The 21,152-nt window shown below is 41.4% G+C and overlaps 1 protein-coding gene across 4 annotated transcripts in view; it reads left to right on the top strand.

Moving 5' to 3' along the window:
* Nucleotides 1-1,647: 1,647 nt before the first annotated feature.
* Nucleotides 1,648-21,152, top strand: part of PLPPR5 (phospholipid phosphatase related 5) — a 93,086-nt gene continuing 73,581 nt past the window's right edge. For 3 of the 4 annotated variants that reach the window (XM_074598256.1, XM_074598258.1, XM_074598259.1), the window contains exon 1: nt 1,721-2,084. In XM_074598256.1, coding sequence (XP_074454357.1) covers nt 1,854-2,084 — 231 coding nt within the window. In that variant the 5' untranslated portion in view covers nt 1,721-1,853. Of the gene's footprint in view, nt 2,085-21,152 lie in introns of all 4 variants that reach the window. The other variant, XM_074598257.1, reaches the window with a different exon arrangement.

Below are 21,152 nucleotides of genomic sequence, written 5' to 3' on the forward strand. Positions count from 1 at the left end.
ATCCTTCAGAGATTTTGATAGTACATTTAATTTTTTTTTGTAACAACAGGACTTTTTCTGTCCTCTAATTCTTACATGCCATAGCTCCACTGGTATATCTATAAATAGAAGTTGGCTTGTAATAGCAAAATGCAGGAGTATTTTATTAGCTGGTTATGATTTTCCCCCAATGCCAATTTTTGAAAGAAATATACCACCAGTGTTTTTCTGGGGCATCCACTCAAGCAGAGCTGAAGAGCCGAGTCTGCTGCTCATTGCAGTCCTGCTTTGACTTTGGTCCACCAAAGCCAATACTTTGGTCTCCCCTAACAATGGGGGTATTTGTATGCAATATCCGGGATGAAATTATGACCTTTGAGTGTATAGAAATGGATATTGGACTGCACTAAAGAATGGGGAAAATAAACTCTGTGCTAGGCAGAATTCACCACAAGATGTCTCATGTCTCAGTATGCATTTTTCACAAAGGTAGGTAGCTACTCAGCTAAGTCTGGTGAGCAATGCGAATGACAGGATTTAGATTCTTCTGGGGAGTATGTTAAGAACACATAAAAATAGACTGGATGTGGAATCCAGGCATGAAGAGTGTGTTCTTTAAGGGCTGATTAAAAATAAATGCATGGAGACTAACATCACTGAATATGAACAAAATTCTCCCGAAAGGGAAGGAAAACGAACAGTTGAAGCCAAAGTACAACACTATGAGAATGATTACACATTATAAACAGGGTGATCAAATCTCATTTGTTATTTCTAACAGCCTTTACTAAGTAAGCCAAGTGGAATCTTTAAGGCTAAGGCATCCCTTTCAAGACTGTTTCCTTGCCATATAACATTTTGGAGCAGGGGTGGGAGTACCTTTAAGTAACTTTTTATCTTTTTATCTGTCGGCTTTGGGAATCCAGACTAGAGCCTGCACACGGGTGAATCTGTACAAGCACTTGTCACAGTTGTCTATTATTAGGTGTATGTGCTATATATGTATTTTTAAGTGGAACTCTTTTGCATTCATATATGTATGATTTCTCCCAGCATCGGAGCAGACTCTCCTCTTACTCCGGGATGTTACTTGGCTGAGGATAGCTTCCTGTCCAGCTACCCATTTTCTTTATGGTTGTCAAACGAAAGCTTTAAATGTCAATTGCTTTAATGGTTATCCATATACAAAAGAGCATGTATTTCCATTTTGAGGCCTTTACCACCCCGGCAAACAGCGGCGATCCCTTTGCCTGCCGGGGCACCCCCGAGCTGCGGTTGCCGGCGGTGTCTAGCGCCCGGCGCTCCCCGGCGGCTCCGTGCGGGGACGGGACGGGGCAGCGGGCAGCTCCGGCTGCTCCCCCGCCTGTGCACGCCGGTCGTACAGGTGTGTGAATCGGCGTAGAGAGGGACCCTCGGTACCCCCCGCCCTGCAGGAGGCGGGGAGGGTTCACTTTACTAATCACGGTGGCGGGGCCGTGCCGTGGCAGTCGTCCCGGGGCCGGGGAACTTTCAGATTGGCCTTCGCCGCCGGTGCGGAGCCTCCCCCCCACCGCCCCCTCCTTCCCCTCCCCGCCCGGGCCGGGGTCCGGCGCGGCTGCTGCTCCCCGGGCGGGGCGGGGCAAAGCCGCCCCCTCTCGCCGCCGCGCTCCGCCCGCTGCACAAGCCGGCGCCCGCGCTGGAGCCGGTGCCGGAGCGGCGGGCCGGGCCCCCGCCTGCCCTGCCTTGCCCGGGCCTGACCGCCCTCCCCGCCCCGCGGGTCTGACCTCGCCGCTGGCCGCCGCCGAGCTGCCTCCGCCTGCGGTGGATGCCGCCGGGGAGCGGGCGGAGCGCGCCGCCGGGGAGGGGGGCTGCCGCGGCCGCCGGAGCCCGCGTACATGCGAGTACCCTCTCCGCTCACCAGCATGCTTTACTTCCAGATGGTGATCATGGCAGGGACCGTGATGCTGGCTTATTATTTTGAGTACACGGACACCTTCACGGTCAACGTGCAAGGCTTCTTCTGCTACGAGGGCGCGTACAGAAAGCCCTACCCGGGCCCGGAGGACCGCAGCGCCGTGCCCCCGGTGCTGCTCTACTCGCTGACCGCAGGCGTGCCCGTGCTGGTGGTAAGCAGGGGCCGCCCGCGCCCCGACTCGACAACTTGTTGGGCTGGGCTGGACCGGGCCGGGCCTCGCCGCCGGGCCCCGGCCGTGTCGGCGCCGCCGGCGGGCTGGCTCCGGGGTGGGCGGGGGACCCGCCGTGCTCCCGCCGCGGTGGGGCTGCAGCCCGGCCCCGCGGGCCTCGGCGGGCGGCTCTGCCGGCCCCGGCTCTGTCCCCGGCCCCGGCTGCTGCCCACCCGGCGCCGCTGAAGTTTATTTTTAGCACTGATTTATGTAACTGCCGGTGCCCGTATTGCCAGCCCCGCTCGACTCCTTTTGGCAAAAATGATCTTTTATTTTTCGAAATGCGTGTCGGTTGCAGGTAGAGGGGCAACCTCAGGGAAGCCCGCTTGTTAGCAGCCACTTACTAATATTTTACCCAGTACTAATTAGAAAACCCCTCTGTCAGTTTATTTTTTTGAAAGTAAGCTGATACGTGCAAGGATCTGGGAGCAGTGCTGCTTGATTTAGTTGTCTCCATGTGTCACGGTTACTGATGTGTGTGCAAACTAAACCTTTGTGTCTCTAATTGAATATGGTCTTCTGTCAATCAGGTTTAAATAGATGTATCTTAAATGAGATTTATTTCATTGATTTTCTTTGGGTTCTTGGGAAAACAGCGAAGAGGGAGAAGCAGTGAGATGTCTTCCTTTCAAGTTGTTGAATGTACTATATGTGTTGTCAGATAACAAGGGTATCAGCAACATTTAATAATCCCTGACCATACTGTGGAGCAAAGACTGAGAGGGAATGAGTTGGGAGTATTTAATGTTGGGATGGATTATATATAGACTCACCAGGTGCGTGCACAGTTACACATACAGAAACTCCTTGTGAAGTGTTTGTTTTAATCAGATATAAGCATTAGAATTAAAAAAAAAATGCAATAAGGAGAGGCCTCTTAAGATAATAATTATTAGTTTCACAGATCCATTCCTTTTCAGGAAAATACAAAAAATATGAGAAGAGAAAGCTTCATCAGGGTGATAGTATGGTAATTCCAGACACAGTTCCCTTCTGCATTGTAGCACCATGAGGTCTCAGATGGTATCCACATAAAACCTCATGGTCAGGCTCAGCTTTAGTATTTAAGACTTTGTTCTTTTTTTCTAGGGACTGAGTCTTGGTTTCATTTTCCTTTTTATTTTAACATCAATTAGTTAACCATTTTATTTAACAGTTTGATGGCTTGCTCTTTTAAACCCTCAAATGCCATTGAGATTTTAAAGTTTGGCTTTTTTTGTTGGTGATGTTTTTCTGTTGTTTGCATGTGGTGTTTGTTTTGCTTTTGATTATATTTCTTTTATTTGGCTCAGGAAGTTATAAAGATTATATCAGATATTCGTGATGGGCATCTCTTTTTCCTAATGTGTGTCAGCAAAATGGATTGGTAGTTTCCATTCGTTTCCTGGGTCCTAGATGATTACGTCAGAGAAATCACCATGACATTTTGGGTTGGCAGTCTTGTAATTAGCCTTGCTAAAAAGCTAATAATAGAATTTAATGATATTTAACTGTACTTCCTCTCCCAGTCACCAGTCTCTTGGGCAAATGACATGCATTGGGAGGTCAGGGAACGGAAAAGCACATTGCAGGTGCCTGTGTTGCAAGGATTTTTTATTTTTTTTTTAAGTTTTTATTTTATTTTATTAAATGGAGAATTCGGCTCCTGGCAACGTCAGTTGCATGACTTCACCAACATTAAGGCTAATCATTATTAAATGAAGGCAATGCTTTTCAGGCTTCAGACAGAGATTTGTTCCGATTCTCCTTGGGCAGTCTTCCTGGACGTGGTGTTTACATGGGACAGCTCTTGCTCAGTTGTGTAGGGTATGGACACTGCTCGTTCTTTTCACTGAAAGAAGTGGTGAAGGTAGTATTTCTTCACCAAAGCAACTTGTATGCTTTTAGAAGTAGTTGAACTTCTTTCCCAAGATTTAGAGATGAACAGATTCTCTTCTATGTCATTTGTTTCTTGTCTATGAAAGTTTGAACATAGATGTTCTGTGCAATTTTTGTTTTTTATGTAAATGAAATATAAAAATGAATCATGTAACAAAAACCTATCTCTTTTTGTAAATATGCAAGTGCAGACCAGTGAAGGAAATGGATTTCTATGAATGAAATGGTACTCTTTTTTTTATTTTTTTTTTAAATCACTGTTGTCATGGAATATGATTTATTAAATACTATGATTTGTTAAAATTTTTCTTTTTTTTTTTTTCCTTTTTCTGTTAGTTTGGTGTGTGGGATTAATACTGTTTCTGGAGTTTTGAAATAGAGCAACAAAGAGTCTTTACCTTGGTGTTCAGGCTAATTTTTTTTTTTCTTTGAGGGATGGGGCTCGTTGAATTGGAGCCATAGAGTGCTTCAAGGTAACACAAGAGTCTCTTAATGTGACTCAATCAGTGGCTCCATTGCATTGAGTTTTAATGAAGTTGCTTAAAATCAGAGAATAAACGATTTTTTCCAGTGACTTTCCTCTTTCCACATGCCTGCTATTAAAAAAGTGAAAAAGTAAAGTACCGGTAGCTGGATCTGTCTTGGTGCGCATCTCATCAGCAATGGGTCTCTTGCTGCTGTGAGGCTGTCGCACAGCTGCTCCTCCAAAACTCCTGTGCCACAGCAGAGCTGCTGTAGCAGACCTGAGTGTCAAGCCATGCAGTAGAGCTGAGTGTCAGGTCACGGGGCAGCAACATGCATGTGCTGAGACGTAAATAATGAGCTGGGTCACTTGCGAGGGATGTACCCGTGAGTGCTATGTTAATCCTGGAAACTTTCGGGTTAGTCCTTAAAATGCTACTTCTTACTACTACATTCCTGCAGCCCTAGTCCAGCATTGCTGACAGGCGTCCATTCCCAACTCCGTCTGCCTCCCCATCCCGTCTGCCCCATGCCATCCAAGGACAGATGTAGCTGGCTGTCAGGTTACGGATCCTCAGGAGTCTCATCTGGGAAATGGAGTCCCCGGGGCAGAAGCAGAGACTGCTTGCTCTACTGTAATGCTTGACTTGCAGGTGCTCTGGTATGGGAAAGGGAAAGGGGCTGAAGGAAGGGGATTTCGTACTCCGCGCTTGGGATTTACTTGGTTTGTAGACCTACGTGACCTCTTTGGTCAAATATTTGCAAAGTATTAACCAAGTATTTGGTCAGCCCTGAAGTGGTCAGGCAGTGATTGTTAGAATAGAATAGAACTATTCTATTTTACAATATCTCCTAGGTCATGTAGCAGCTAGTAAGAAGTCAAATTGTTCTGCTTGTTCACTTCAACAGTAATCAACCTATTGTCCACAAATAGACATATCTTCTTGAAGTCTCTGCAGCTTCAGAGTTGCCCAGAGAAGTTGTGGATGCCCTGTCCCTGGAAGCGTTCTAGATAAGATTGGATGGGGCTTTGAGTAACCTGGTCTAGTAGAAGGTGTCTCTGCCCATGGCAGGGGGTTGGAACTAAATGATCTTTAAGGTCCCTTCCAACCATTCTGGGATTCTGTGATTCATAATTATAACAGCAATTGTGAGAAATCTGTAGAGGGATCCAGCAACCATTCTGTAGGATGAGAAGAGTGTTCTCCTTTCCCTTTTTTCCAGTTGGTTTTCTGTCTTTTATGCAGGTTCCATGAAATGAAGCAGGGTACGTTACGACATTGGTTTTCAGTCTGTGTTCCGTGGGTTATCTCTAAAGGGAATATGTGCACTGTTCTTTATCTGTTAATCTGTAGCTTGAGTTCTTCCACTGAAGAATTTTGAGGGCCCAAATGTTTGGATTTGTTTGTTTTGCTTTAAAAAAAAGGCTGAAAACAACTGCAACTTAACATATAACAAAATATATGGTCTATTCCAACGTTAGGCTATTATTTGTGGAAGGTCTCCTAAGTCATACCTTTAGGCAGGTAAAGTAATGCCTTGAGTAAGTAGATGTGTTTGCTGCATCAGCAGCATTAGGCAGACTAACAGTAAAATGTTCTACAAAATGTAGATGAGGTTGAAATTGCGATCAGAACAATGTAAAAGCCCTAATTGGGAAATTCTGTGATGGAAGAATGAGGCTCACACAGAGGCAGTGCCGCTGTGGGCTCCCTTCCTTCCATTTGTCTTTCACTCAGGGTTAAAAGAGTACTGCTGGCTCTGTGCTCCTGTCCTTTTACTGGCCATAGCACTAATATTCAGAAATCTCTGATATGCTGAGGAATTCTCAATACACTTTTTCTTTTATTTATTTATTTAATTTTATCTTTAAGTCAAATGTGAATGTGACAAGAAATACACTCTTGATTTGAGTCCATTCAAATATGTATAAGCATAAAAGAGTTAGTTGAGAGCTCAGTGCTATTTAAGCCATTTCCCAAAGTGCCAGTTCTTGCTCAGTGGGCTGGTTGCTTTTTTAGACTTGTTATGACACATGTAGCTTGGGAAATATACGTCAGTCTAATCCTTTAGCTTCCAGTAGAAATGATTTGTAGAACTGTAAGGCTAGTGTCTCGTGTTTTCAGATTCTATTGAGTGATCATTTCTGCATTATTTCTTTCTGGTAGATCTTAATTTTGACCTCTTTTAAATACTCTTAGCTGTGCTCAAGGATTCTTTTAATGAGTCCACGCGCTAATATGGATTACTGAAAACGTTGAAACTCTTTAAACAATAATTGGTGTAAAACATGATGTATTGGACCTAAGATGTACATTGACTGTTGTATAACAGCCAGGAGGAGATAATGACACACTTTCATTAAGATGTGTAAACAGTTTTATTATGCAAATGTTGTTTGTTTTTATTTCCAAGTAACAAGCGGATGATTACAGTACTTATTCATAAAATATACACTGTTCTATTTGCCTAGATGAGTTCCTAGCATATTCATATTTTCTCTGTAAACCAATTAAAGACTAATTTGTTTTAGCATAATCCTCTTAATATCATCATTGAAAAAATATCTGCCATTCAGACAAGAAGTATTGTATTCTATTTTTTTTAGTAGACTAGATGAATCCTTAAATTGGCACATCCCAAACAAGGAGTGGATGTAAAAAATTGGACATTCTGCCTTCAGCTTATCTTTAGTCAGTAACTTTCTCCTTTTTGATCATTTGAGGAAGAAATTTTGAAACCTGGCAAAAAAGACTGTAAAGTGAGAGATGCAACATCATTGTTCATTTATCGAATTTACTGTACCCTGATGCTTTAAGAAAAAACAATATCATTCTGTGAATAATAAGAAAGAGAAGCTACTGTTTGAAGGATCAGCACAGATTTCTCTTCTTCACTGTCTTTGCTGATCTCTCAATAGTTCCAGGTCTGAGCAGCTGAGGAGTCATTGAAGGATATGCAGACACCTGAAGGAGATGCAGCGCTTGTTTCCAGCACAGAGATCTGGCTGATGTGATTGGGCATTGCTCCTGTCTCACTCTTCCTTTTTGAACCTGCTAGTCCCTATTTTCCTTCTGGCACCTATGATTCCGTGTGCTGTGGCATCAGGGACTGATCAGATCTTATCAGGCCGAGTTTTCAAAATGCTCTTGTCAGAGTAGCTTTTAGTTAACCTGTAGTTCATGGAAACTGTTCTGCTCTGATATAACTTAGTGCTGTACATGAAGATGGGTGCTGGATTGTGATCCCTTTGGATCACATTTGGGACATCAAAATACTTAGTTATCTGTTATAACTTAAGGAAAAACACAATTTAGGATTAAAGTTCTGAAAAAGAAGTATTTCTGGAAACGTCCTCTGTGACTTTGCTGTGCCAGGAATCTGTAGATTTACCTTGTACCTGAGAACTCTAGATGTTTTTCATTCCTCACCTTAGTCAGAAAAAAGCACTACCTTCACAAATGTTTCTTCCATCTCTTTTAGGCTGATTATTTTTCTACTTCATGGCTGGTACTAAGTCACTTCAGCTTCTATGGCCACTTTGATACTATTGGAAAAAACTAAAGCACAGGAGCAGAATCAAACAGACTTTTCTCCTGCTCTGCTACTTGAGGTAGAAGTGGCTTCTATGCGTCCTGAAGGAGACTAAGCTGTTTGTCACTTCTGCCAGAAAGAAATCAAGGAAACTTGATAAATAATGCAAGGATGCACAGTTGCCAGGAGCTGTGTGTTTCAGGGCAAAAAAAATCCAAGAATATGTAGTGAGGTATTCAAGTGTTTATTTTTATGTACATCTTCTATAGCGAGTTAGAGGAATCACCCAGCAAAGTGTTCAGTCTGTCCTGATGCCCTTTTTGGGAGCAATAAGCTTTTTTGCTAGGTAGGTAGCTGCAATATTTGAACATCTCCCAGTGTTGTTTTCGAAATGACGATGGTAATGCAACAGAAGATTACAATTGTACACCCAGACTTGTATGAATTGGGTAGACTAAACTTATCCTCTGAAATCAAATGGAAATGGCTTTACTTGCCTGAGAAACACTCTTTAGCTTCTTGATATGTGACCTATTTCAATAATCCTGGAGTAGCTTTGGTTAGCTAAAGCTTATTTATGTGTCCTTTTCTTGTTGGCACATTTGACAGCTGTTAAGACTTTACATGAAGGAATTACCAGAATGCTTTATTTACTCTGTGATCATGGTATTCCTTAAGGGCCCATTTGGTCTCTGCCTTCATAGTTCTGTTTCAACCTGTGTGCACAGCTGCAACTTCTTTGCCTTGATAGTTTCTTCTTCCATTCTCACATTTATTTGTTTTTTTGTTTGTTTGTTTTTTGTTTTTTTTTGCAGGGGGTGGGGAGTGGGAAGACATGTAAAACTTGCTGCTTCTTTTTTTAATAAGCAAATGCGGGGGAATTCAGAAAGCCACTTTTTTGGATGAGGGGAATGCCAGCAGAAGATGTTAAAGCTAAGGGACAATTTAAGTCATGCCCCTTCCTTTGTGAGGGGATAATGGCATTGCAACTTTACTTAAGAATAAAAAATAAATCACACTGTTAAAATCTGTGGCAGCTTTGTGTACCAGATGTCAGTATTGGCCTGTTGGGACAGATAGCAAGACAAATACATGGTTTGGCAACGTGATGCTGTTTTTATCCCAGTATAAAACCACTAATCCCACAGAGCTGTAACCACGGGAAACAATAAAAGATTCAGAACCATTGTGGGTTTTTTTGGGAATTCTGCCTTATCTATCTGTCGTCTTCTTGTGTTGTGATGGTTTACATGAACAGTGCCTGCAAAAGTTATGTTTGTACTTCCAATTGAATGTATAATTTCTGTGGTGCTTTCTACGCCTGCTATTTACAAACACTAACAATATCAAGGCCATATGCTTCATCCCTTGATGGGCTCTCTGAAAGTAAAGGGGCAAGCAGATGTGAACAAGGCGGACAGGATTCTGTTTGCAACAGCTGAATGCCTGCTTGTCCTATAAACGATGCACTTACGTTTAAGTGAGAAATTGTTAATCCAGCTGATCCCGTGTGATTAGGGAATTTGTATGCATTGTTTGTAATCTAAAATAGTAGGCTTGAAGTAATAAGCAGTTTCTCAACCAAGCAATTCTTGCTCATTGTACATCATGCAGGATTGAGGAGACGGGTGTCCATATGATACATAATAAATGACAGCCAAAGTAGAATTGTAAGTAGCTTTAGCTGTGTTTTTCAGCCTTAAAAGCAGTGTGATGTTTAAAGAGCTTTACAATGATCTTGCAGCAACTTAGATTGAAGTGAGTGATGACCCAGCTTCCATCATAAATGGTTCTTGTTTAGCTGAGGTGTGGTACCTCATAGAATGTAAATAAAAAGCCTAGCTGAGGTAGATATACCACATCTCCAATAGTCAGAAAACATGTACATGTGATGTGCTGCTTTAATGAGGAATATCCATTGTGAAAATGCTAGTCATTAATACTAGTACATTAATACATAGTACAGTGAACATGGTATTGGAGACGGAGTAGGAAGGCAAAAGTTACAACACTTGCTATCTCTGATCATCAGTCTGACTTTGATAAGATTGATTCTATTCACCTGCAGGTGGGAAGATATTTATTTTCAATGTAAAGCACTAAGCAATCGGCAATAGAAAAATTACTATATGTATTAAGATTTTTTTTATCTACTATTTAATAAATTGTTCAGTGCTGCTTCAAAATTAAGTCTGTGTCCTGGATGACATTTCCTGGGGTACCAGGCACCATGAAAAAAAACTTTTATACTGTGTGAAAACTCAGTAGGCTGTGGATTCTACTTTGGCTTACCATTCTGGACAGCAGATACCCGTTACCTGTAATTTTGCATGTATATGTAAATGTATCATAATTATCCATTGTATAATTATTCTACTATATTCTATTATATATTTATATGAAAATTTCATTAAATTTATATACTTATTAATGTACAACCAATTATAAATGCAGTATAGCTATGTTTTAAGGGCTTTCTTCTTTAGAAATATTATTTTTCCTTCTCTGCAGATATTAATTCTTGCCTCTGGTGCATGTAGGGTTAAGGATTATGTATGAAGGCATTCATTCTTAAACTAGAGTTTTTTTGTTTTCTAAATAATAATAATAAAAAAGCGATCAAGAACAGAAGTCAGCCCAACAGTATCCTGCTATTCTGAATTTTTATATTTTTTCTTTCTCCACATAACCTTTTGAAACACCCATTGTTTTATGCTGGTAGGTTTCATGCTGTCTCTAAAAGCAATCTGAGTCTCTTTTTTTTGGTTGTTGTCATTCAGACTAAATAAGATGAGGACTTGCTCCGGTTAATTTGTAGTTTGCCTCTTTGTAAATCAAGTATTAAATATTAGAATCATTAAGTGCAACTCAGTCTCCCAGATTAGTTATTTTGGGTAGTAATAGGGATTTCTGTGACCTGTCCATAGCAATTTAGGGCTCGGACATGACTGAATTAATTCTGCTTAAAGATTTGTTAATCACGGGTCAGCTGAGCTGCAGCAGCCAACCACGTGCAGCTTGCCGCCTGTGGGGAGCACGAGGTGAAGTATTTGAGCTTGACCTGCTTTAATTAAGACTTAAGCCAATACATGTTACCTCTTTGGATTTTATGGAGTGGGTGCACAGACTGTCCATAACATGGCTCTGCTGACAAGTGGGGACTCATACTGTCAAACTGCTCCTGGCTGATGTCTGAAGTCAGACCTCCCCGTTCGTACAAGCGCATGGTTCTGTGCACAAGTTCATCTCTAGGCAGAGCATGTGGACATGCCTGAGTTTTAGCACATACTTAATAGTAGTTTGATCATACTTGCATAGATTGGGCTTGGTGTCCAGAGCCTCTCCACTGCTCAGTTCCTATCCTCCTGTTCCTATGGGGGATGTGCTGGACCTGTTGAAGCTCTGCCACGAGGCCAGCCCTGGGGCTGCTGCCATTGTGCATTCAGGCTGCACATAACGTGAGTCTGAGTGTCTGATAGGCCCGAGGGAGGAATCGGGAGCCTGTGCTGCATTGTATCGAAGGCCACAAGCATGCTCATGTGAATGGTGGTGAGGACAGTCCGTCTGTTACCGTGGCCCGCTATGGCAAATGCTCACGCTTGACTGAAGTCAGTGCTTCAGTGAGTCACGGGGACTCTTTCCAGAGCATTTAGCAAAGGCAGATGAGATTTGTAGGCAGGCTGACCTTGGGGTATGTAAGTAGTTCGCAGACATCTGCAGCTGGCAGAATGAGTGTATGGAGCTGGGTGGTGAGCTCTAGCAGGATTTGCCTTGATAAAGGGGTCTGGCCACCCAAGCAGGATGTACATTTACTGTCTAGCTCTCAAGTGGTAGTTGTGAAACTAGGCTTCTCTGTGAAGCACTAGGAGATTTGTTCATGAAAAGAATTATACAAGAGCTAGGTAGGTACTGATTGTTAATTAATTATCTTGGTCTTGGTGGGATTTGATCACATGCTTCAGTGTTACTTGAAATAGCAGTTCTTCCCTGAGATGGGAATAGTGGGTGTGAATGAGTGTGGTGCTGATAGAATCCTGTGGAACCACATTCATTTGAAGAGTCAGTATTGCAGTTTTACTCAGTATTTCTTTTGTTTATGAATTGATTGTGATTGTTGTGTGATGAGAAGAAGGAGGAAATCATAAAGCAGAGACTATTTCTTTAAAAAAACTCTCTATATTTACACATTCAAATGTGTATGCACAACGTGCTGCCAAAAATAGTCATGTTTAGGTGGTTGAATTGTATCCATAGTTTAGTTCACGTATGTTTTTAACCTTGAATGTCAGTGGAAAAAAGTAATGCCTGAAAGAATTAGTTCACCACACCAGAATACCTAAAAAGGTTATCATGTCATCAAATGTGTGAAAGCATCTTTCAACACTGCATACTTTGAACTTCTCTTTCTGGTAATAATTTAAGTTGCTCAAATAATGAGAGATTACATCCAACACTGATTAAAAACACAATATATGTACATACATTTACATAACAATTATGTATTTTGTCTAATACCCCTTTATTGTCTTCACAGAGAAGACCAAATGCCAGCTCTTATAAAGTCTGCCTTGAAGACAGCCAACGTTAAAGCTTCACAGGATCTAAAATTTTTAAATAGGCTCATTCATCCTTAAAACGCTCCTCTCACCACTTGAGCTTTTTTGAAGTTATTCGATAAAGCCAGCAACATGTTTACTATTATTTTACAGTTCTATGCAAAGGAGATGATCCTTGTTAAGGTAAACCATTATGCCCTATTTTATGAGTGGAAGGAGATACAGGCACATATTGAAGAAGAGTAGCTGGTCTTACTTTGGCATATAGACTTTGCAGTTAGTTTTCAGAATACCATTGCATGCCTAAAAGAGCTGTTTTTATGCTCTGCTGTCTTCACAGCAAAGTATACAATCTCCCCTCTGTCTTGTAGGCATTTCCTGTACTAGGAATTTTTTGCTGAGATTTCCCACTCTTGCTGCTGCTGTTTCGGCTCATTGGCTGCTGTGCTAATGAGGGCACTTGGGACTTCCTCTTAATTCAAGCACTGCATTGTGTAAACTCCTAAACAGGGTCAGACAACATAGTGTTGCCAGCTGCACATCTGCAGCCATCTGGATTTGTGGCAGGAGCGGTAAAATAGACATTGTGTAGCAGAGTTGAAAGAGTGAACAGAGTGGTGCAAATCATATTTGCAGAAAACCATAAAGTAAATGCCCCATATTTGATCTACAGAATCATTATTGAAATGGTCTTTCTACATGTATATTTGTCAAATAAAGACAAATGGGATATGCTGCAGCTATGCAATGTTCTGTGAGAAAGCTTGCTGGCTAATTCACTACCATTTCATTGTTAAGTGAAGTAGTAAGTAATTATTAAAATTTCTGATGCTCATAAAGAATTCTCTGCTCCCACTTCTATGCCTTCATTAGGATTCTGTTTCTAATAAACATCAATATATTACTTATAATAACATTTTTAAGGAGAAATAATTGTACACTGTGAAATTACAGCTTTCAAATCTGAGAAAAGAGATGCGGGTGAATGGTCACACATCAGTTTGTATCTGGGTTTACTAGTTGGTTTGCGGGGTGTCTGGAAGAGGGACTTCTGATCTTTCTTCTGATCTTTCTTTCTTTCTGATCGACCAGCATCTCTAGTGACCGTTCCAGGAATAACATAATGGGTCTGCCTGAAGTCAGTGACGCTTCAGAAGTTAACTTTGGTAGAGCCACGGTTTCATCTGCTTTGACTGTGTCACTGAAGTGGCAATACAAGTTGCAGTCTCTACTTTTCTTTGAAAGCTTTTATTTGTTCATTTATTTCCTGGCTTTCACAGATACTAGAAATGTGGATTAATACTGTCAGGGTTTGTTACTCAGTAGTTTTACTCCTGGTTTTATGCTGAATGTACATATTACGCACAAGTAACTCTGATGGGAGACAAGTCAGAATGAAGTCACATTTCTAGATCTGGTGCTTCCCATGCAATGGCTTTTTAAAGTGTTTTAAACTAATTTTTAATGACACCTGGATCCTCTGCAGTAATTACTTACAATGTGAAGACTTCAAAGTATTATGTAAAAAGAATGACTTTAAGGTAATACACTTAGGATTGGGCATTACACTTTGGGACTTTTTTTTTATGATTTATCTGACCTGTTAAACATCTTTCCCAAATATTTAGTACTATTTTCCTTTAAAATTGGCTTGGCCTCATAGTTTTGTTTTATCATCTTCTTGGGATGGCATTTATAGCTAAGCACCATTTCCCCACTTTGACTGAAGTGTTGCTCTTAATCTAGAGTGCCATGAGTTTTCACAACTAATCCAGCCCCTGTTGAGTTTGGTGTGGATGTTACTTTTGATTTCAACTGGAAAAAGATAATGACCTTAATGTATTTGGTGAGTTGGCAGTTATACGGTAGCCTAAGGTACTTGTAAAGGAAGAGATACTTATACAGAGACCATTATGACAGCAGTGAAGCTAGTTATGTGCTTCCAAAGAAAGCTGTTTTATTGTGAAGATAGTTTTTAATAAAAACGTGTAGAATTGTTTTGTTGAGCTGTCTACTTAAATTTATCATTATGAATCAAATACTAATTGACAGTAACAAACATAAGTAAAAAAACAATTAGGTGTGTATGTTTTGCAGACACATATTTTGCCATAAAAATAAAAACCCCTATTTTTGTGGAATCTTACAGGTATTAATCATATGTGCAGCCCGCGTTTCTCATAGTTATATTAAAACACAGGGTGCTTATACTAGTACATGTTTCAGTTGTTTGATGCCTATGGCATTTCAGTGAAAGTGGCTTTTCTTGAACTGATCTCAGGAATGATATATCTGCAAAATGTGTCTGGCTTTGAGTAGAAGTGAGATAGAAGTAAGACAGTGTGAAAAGCAGGAAATTCAGATATTCTCCTTACTCTCAGCCTCTGAAAACAGTTGGCTCCAGTCATATACTGACTGTAAAACCACTACTTTGTGACCAGAATCTTTAAGAGATGCCTTTTATGTGATCAGTTTTTATTCAAACAGGGATGAAAGACCATTTATGTTGAATTTTGCAATTGAATGTTCATCCTGGGTAGAAAAGTGCAAGTATGTAGATCACCTAAGGTTTAAAGCATGGAGTAACACTGCTGTTGGAAATGGTTGTTGGTATGGGTATCATAAGCCTTGGTACTGTACTCATCAAGGAATAATGTTTTCAACATGCACAGAAGGGTTAAGAAACCAATATCCTTCAACAGACAGAACAAAGTACTGTTTTGTTGGACTGGCAAAAAACAAAGGGGTTTACCAAGGCCAGGCCGTAAGGAACCACAGTCTTTTTCACATGTATCACTTGAAGTCCAATAGAACACTTCCTTTATACAGCTGAGTGCAGAGCAGAACATGTTGTATGGAATTCATCTTCTAATAGGATTTGACTGACAAACCGGTAACAACAGGCGTGGAGAAGGCTGATGTAGTCAACAATTTTTTTGCCTCAGTCTTCACTGGAAACCTCTCTTCCCACACCTCTCGACTGATGGACCACAAGGCAGGGACCTGAGGAGCAAAGTTCCTCCCACTGTAAGAGAAGAGCAGGTTTGTGACCACCTGAGGAACCTGAACATAGAGAAGTCTATGGGACCTGATGAGATGCATCCCAGAGTCATGAGGCAATTGGCTGATGTAGTTGCCAAGCCACTCTCCATGATATTTGGAAAGTCATGGCAGTCAGGTGAAGTTCCTGGTGACTGGAAAGAGGGAAACATTGCACTGTTTTTAAAAAGGGTAGAAAGGAGGACCCTGGGAACTAAAGACCTGTCAGCCTCATCTCCCTGCCTAGGAAGATCGTGGAACAGATCCTCCTAGAAGCTATGCCAAGGCACATGGAAGACAGGGAGGTGATTTGAGACAGCCAGCATGGCTTCACCAAGGGCAAGTCCTGCCTGACCACCCTAGTGGCCTTCTATAATGGTTGGTGGCCTTCTATAATGGTGACTACATCAGTGGATAAGGGAAGAGCTACGGATGTCATCTGTCTGGACTCTGACGCAGTTCCCCACAATATCCTTCTCTCTAAATTGGTGAGGTATGGATTTCGTGGGTGAACTATTTGGTGGATGAGGGATTGGTTGGATGGTCACATCCAAAGGGTAGTGGCCAATGTCTCAATATCCAGATGGAGATTGGTGACCAGTGGTGACAAGGGGTCCATATTGAGACCAGTACTGTTTAATATCCTCATCAGTGACATAGTGGGATCGAGTGGGAACCCTCAGCAAGTTTACAGACGACACCAAGCTGAGTGGTGCAGTTGACACACCTGAGGGACGGAATGCCATCCAGAGGGACCTGGACTGCCTTGAGAAGTGTGCCTTTGTGAACCTCATGAGGTTCAACAAGGCCAAGTCCAAGGTCCTGCATGTGGGTTGGAGCAACCCCTGGTATCAGTACAGGCTGGGGGATGAAGGGGCTGAGAGCAGCCTTGCCAAGAAGGACTTGGGGGTACTGGTGGATGAAAACCTGGACGTGAGCTGACAATGTGCACCCACAGCCCAGAAGGCAAATGGAATCCTGAGCCGCATCAACAGAAGCGTGGCCACCAGGTTGAGGGAGGTGATTCTGCTCCTCTACTCTGCTCTGGAGTACTGCAACCAGCTCTGGAGCCCTCAGCACCCGAAAGACATGGACCTGTTGGAGCAGGTCCGGAGGAGGGCCACGAAAATGATCAGAGGGATGGAACACCTTTCCTATGAAGACAGGCTGAGAGAGCTGGGGTTGTTCTGCCTGGAGAAGGGAAGGCTCCGGGGAGACCTTATTGTGGCCTTTCAGTACTTAAAGGGGGTTTATAAGAAAGATGGGGACAAACATCTTAGCAGGGCCTGTTGTGATAGGACAAGCGGTAAGGTTTTTAAACTAGAAGAGGGTAGATTTAGAGTATACATAAGGTTCAAATGTTTTACAATGAGGGTGGTGAAACACTGGAACAGGTTGCTCAGAGAGATGGTAGAGATGGTAGAAACATTCAAGGTCAGTTTGGACAGGGCTCTGAGCAACCTGATCTAGTTGAAGCTGTCCCTGCTTATTGCAGGGGGACTGGACTAGAAGACCTCTAAAGGTCCCTTCTAACTCAAACTATTCTATGATTATATGATAAATGGTGGGGCGTTGAATGTTTTGTTTTTCCTTTGCAAATATTATGGTATTTTAAAGGTTGAAGCTAAGCATCTGAAAAAAGAAAAGTTTTAATGTAAAGTTCTTTTTCAAAATCCTTAATGAAATAATTATATATAATAACAACCTCTTTCAAGCATCACTTGCCGGTACGGAGACTAAAATTAGTTGATCTCTGGTTGTATTAAAACCCGTCTTCCTAATGAGGTGTGTTTTTAGAGTGAAGTGTGGAGCTTGGAAGCTTTGGGTAATGGCATCCTCGTTTTTGCAAAAAGAAAATGGGAACAACTTAAAACCTGTGCAAATTCCCTATTATAAGAAGAACCTTATCTGGAATATTTCAGCCTGCCGTAACTTTGCTTTTAGAAGACACTTTTGAGTTAAGTCTTTTCTCTTTCCCTCGCTGTTTTCGGATCAAAATTACTAGTGCTTTTAAATCTTGAGAATTTTCTGTAGATTAATATTTTTTTTCTACTTTTGGTTGTTATTTTTTTAACTTAGAAAGGCTTGGTGCGTGGGCAAAAGTGTTCTCACTGAAGTCTGTTCAATCTACTACCTCTTTGAACGTGTTCACCAAGAATACTGATCTCAGTATTGTGAAACTATGCCAGCAGTTAAATAGTTTTGGAGCCAGGTGCCAGACACTCATTTGGCCCCCAGACTGCCATGTTAGCATTTCTGAGCTTGTTTTCCTAGTGTGCTGGCCATTTCTAATCCCCCGGAGGACTGCAGTGCAGAGCAGCTGGATACTGTTCATCTCGCAGGCATATAAAAGGCTTAGTAGATGTGAGCGGGGGAAGCGATGCCAAGCGCAGTGGGTAAAGCGGACTGAATGTGGAGAGAATGCTCCCGTCAAGGTGGAGCTCGGCAGGGCTGGTGCACCCCGTGGGGCTGCTTGCTCACCCCTTTGCTTCTGTCACAGAGCATCAAATGCAGGACCTGCTGTCACACGCCAAGACTTGCCCTCTGGTGATGGCACAAGGCCCTTCTCTTAGTCTCAGGATAGCGGAGTCCTGGTAACTGTTTCTCAAAATGATCTTTTACGTAACCGAACTTTGCTGTGGTGTTATGTGGTTCCAGCCCTGGTGACAGTGTGCTGCTGTGCAGAAGCTTTGCCTGTTGGATGGTGCCGGCATGCTCTAGAGGAGATGCCGATTGCATATATGATCAATTGCTCAGTTAGGGGTGGGGAGAGAAAAAAAAAAAAAAAAGGGAGTCAGGGGCAAGTGAAGATTTTTAGAGACGCTGTACTTTAAAAATATTTCATTTTTTTCTGTCATGGTAAGATAACGAATGAAGATAATTCCGTGAATTATGGAGTTGTCCATGTCTGTAATTATGTGCTCACGGGGTCCCTTTGAAGCTCTCTGATTATAAATGCTTGCTTATTATGTGCCTCTTGCTTTCAAATAGCAATAACATCTTCATGAAGTGAGCAACCTTTGCCATTGTTACGTACTGACTATGTGTACAATGTATTACAAAGAGCAGTACAGAATATTTGTCCCTGTCAGAAGTAACATTAGTGTTTAGTAGCATATAGCCATACTCTGCACTACAGAGAAATAAGTAAAGCAGATAATATTTGACTATTAGATATATGGTCTTATACTGCTATTTTCCTTTTATAAATGGCCGTGATGAAATATATACCAAGAACTCTATTAAAACTTCGATATTTTTCTCAAAAAATAGAGAGTATATACTTATAAAACAAAATTTACTGGGGGAAAAAAACTGAGTATTTTTTCCACATCTTTTCTCCAGACCTTCAGAAGCTGCTGTGCAGTATGGTCCTATATCTCCGTGCTGAATGCAAGGGGGGATATTTTGTATTTCATCAGTAGCAGACAGATTTATCTAGGACTTATTTTTTCATTTTACTCAAAACTGCTGGTCATTTTTCACTATAGAAAATGTGCTTCTGTGAAAATCAACGAGGGCATTTGCTGTCAGTTTAAGCGAGCAAGAAGCAATGAGAACAAGAAAAACACAAAGAAAATGGCCTCAAGGGAAAGCTCTGCATAATGAACTTGAAATTGCTACTGCTGGAAGTACTGTTGCTGCTTTTCCTGCCAGGGCTGTCACCTCACACAGCAATTTTAGCTTAAAGCAGGGTGTGGAGCTTATCTACAGCATCACTAAAGACAGAGGTTTATGCTGCTAGATTTTCCAAACTCTAGAGAACACTACGCTCAGTGGTATGTTGATGGCATTTTTAACAGGGAAATAGGCCAGAAATAGTACACAATCTGGCCAAAAGTTAAGAAGAAAAAATAAAGAACGGGAACAACAGAGCCTATGGAAGCCATATTTTTAAAAGAAATCCACCCCATACTTTTTAAGTGGGAACTCATAAGTGAAATGAATGGGGAGGCCATGCAATTTAAGTGATAACGATTTGCCTAGAGAGACAGACATCATCCCCAAGATTTTTAGCTCCAGTTCTCAGCTTCTCTTCCTGTCTGATAAGGAAATATGAGAGAGTTCATTCTAAAGAGAAAAGCAGAGCTTTGTCTGAGACGCTGAAGAAGTCAGAAGAGAAATTATAACACACAGTATTGTCAACTGTTCCTCTTAACTTGAGAAGTTCAGAACATGGATGACTGTTTAGTGGTCTTTTTCATGCAATAACTGCTTTTCAGTGTTACTCGTCTATCTGAGTGGTTGCTGTAGCTACAGCAGAATCCTGAGAATTGGCAGAGGGGGAATCGTGTATTCTACCACGTTCCCTGGCCCATATGAAATATTTCATGAACATTTGTATACCCTAAAGTAAGTGTTAGCTGGAAAGATCTATGAATGTGTACACAGAAATTTCTTTCCTAATCCCAAATAGAGATTATCAACCTTAAATTTCAGGATTTATCTTGTTTAAATGCATTAATGTACCCTCAGATATCCTGTCATTCAAATGAATGCTTAATTCTTACTTGAATCATGCGGTTTTTATAGGAAGTTGTGTCACATATGAGAAGGTAGTCCATAAAATAAACCTAATTAGTATTCCAGAAGTGCAGATTTAAGGTCATTTATTTAAATAGGTGCTGGCTGTTGTAAACCATACATGACACTAGGGGAAGTTTGTTTATGGAGTCAGTTTACTGGAAAATCAACAAGGTTAGAGCTGATCTAGCTCTAATATTTGGAATGAGTCAGGTTTGACATTTCAAGTTGAAAAAGAGCTCAGAATTTAGAACCAAGTTAAGAATACATGGGATAGATGATTTTGGGAAGCACAAATTAGATTTCTAAATTGACGTGCAGGGCTAAAACTAGGAACAGCTTGCCTGGATTCAGAAAAATGACTAATACAGGAAAAAAACTGAACTTATTTGGGAGGAAGGAATCAGTGTAGAGAGTGTGTGCTAAACCCCATAAGCATCCTGTGCAGAGAACAAGGAAAGGGACGGGTATTGGGTGGCTGGCAATAAATATACTACTAGTACAAAACCACCATGAAAATCAAGCAGAGAATAAGTTAATCAGGAGCTAAGAGGTGAAACAAGAAGAAATATTAATTTTGGATCTCACCCCTCTCAAACTCCGTTCCTGCTGTCAAATGGGTTGTCACATGGCAGGCAGGATACAATTGCCATGGAGATGGTTAGAAGAACTTTTGCTGTAATTTAGGTTTTGCTGGATTAATATTTATTTTCCATGCTTCCATAAAAAGAAAGGATTATCTAGATGTTAGTTATGAAGTAAGTATTAATATTAAATACCTTTATGTAGGGTGATTTTTGTATTGTTCCTATTACCCTTTATATTGTGAACCTGGACCAAGGGCCTTCCCTGTGGTGACAGAGGGAAGCTGGAGTAGAAAAAGGATGCGCTCACTACCTGTCAGAGCTTAGGCCCATGCCTATAGGGCCATCATTCTTGTCTTGCTCCTTCTCGTAACAGTTAAGTACACTGCTATCTTATCTAAGGACTGTGAAAATTATTAATATATATGTTCTTT

This window comes from Larus michahellis, chromosome 8 (assembly GCF_964199755.1).
Source record: "Larus michahellis chromosome 8, bLarMic1.1, whole genome shotgun sequence".
In the NCBI taxonomy this organism is placed as follows: domain Eukaryota; kingdom Metazoa; phylum Chordata; class Aves; order Charadriiformes; family Laridae; genus Larus; species Larus michahellis.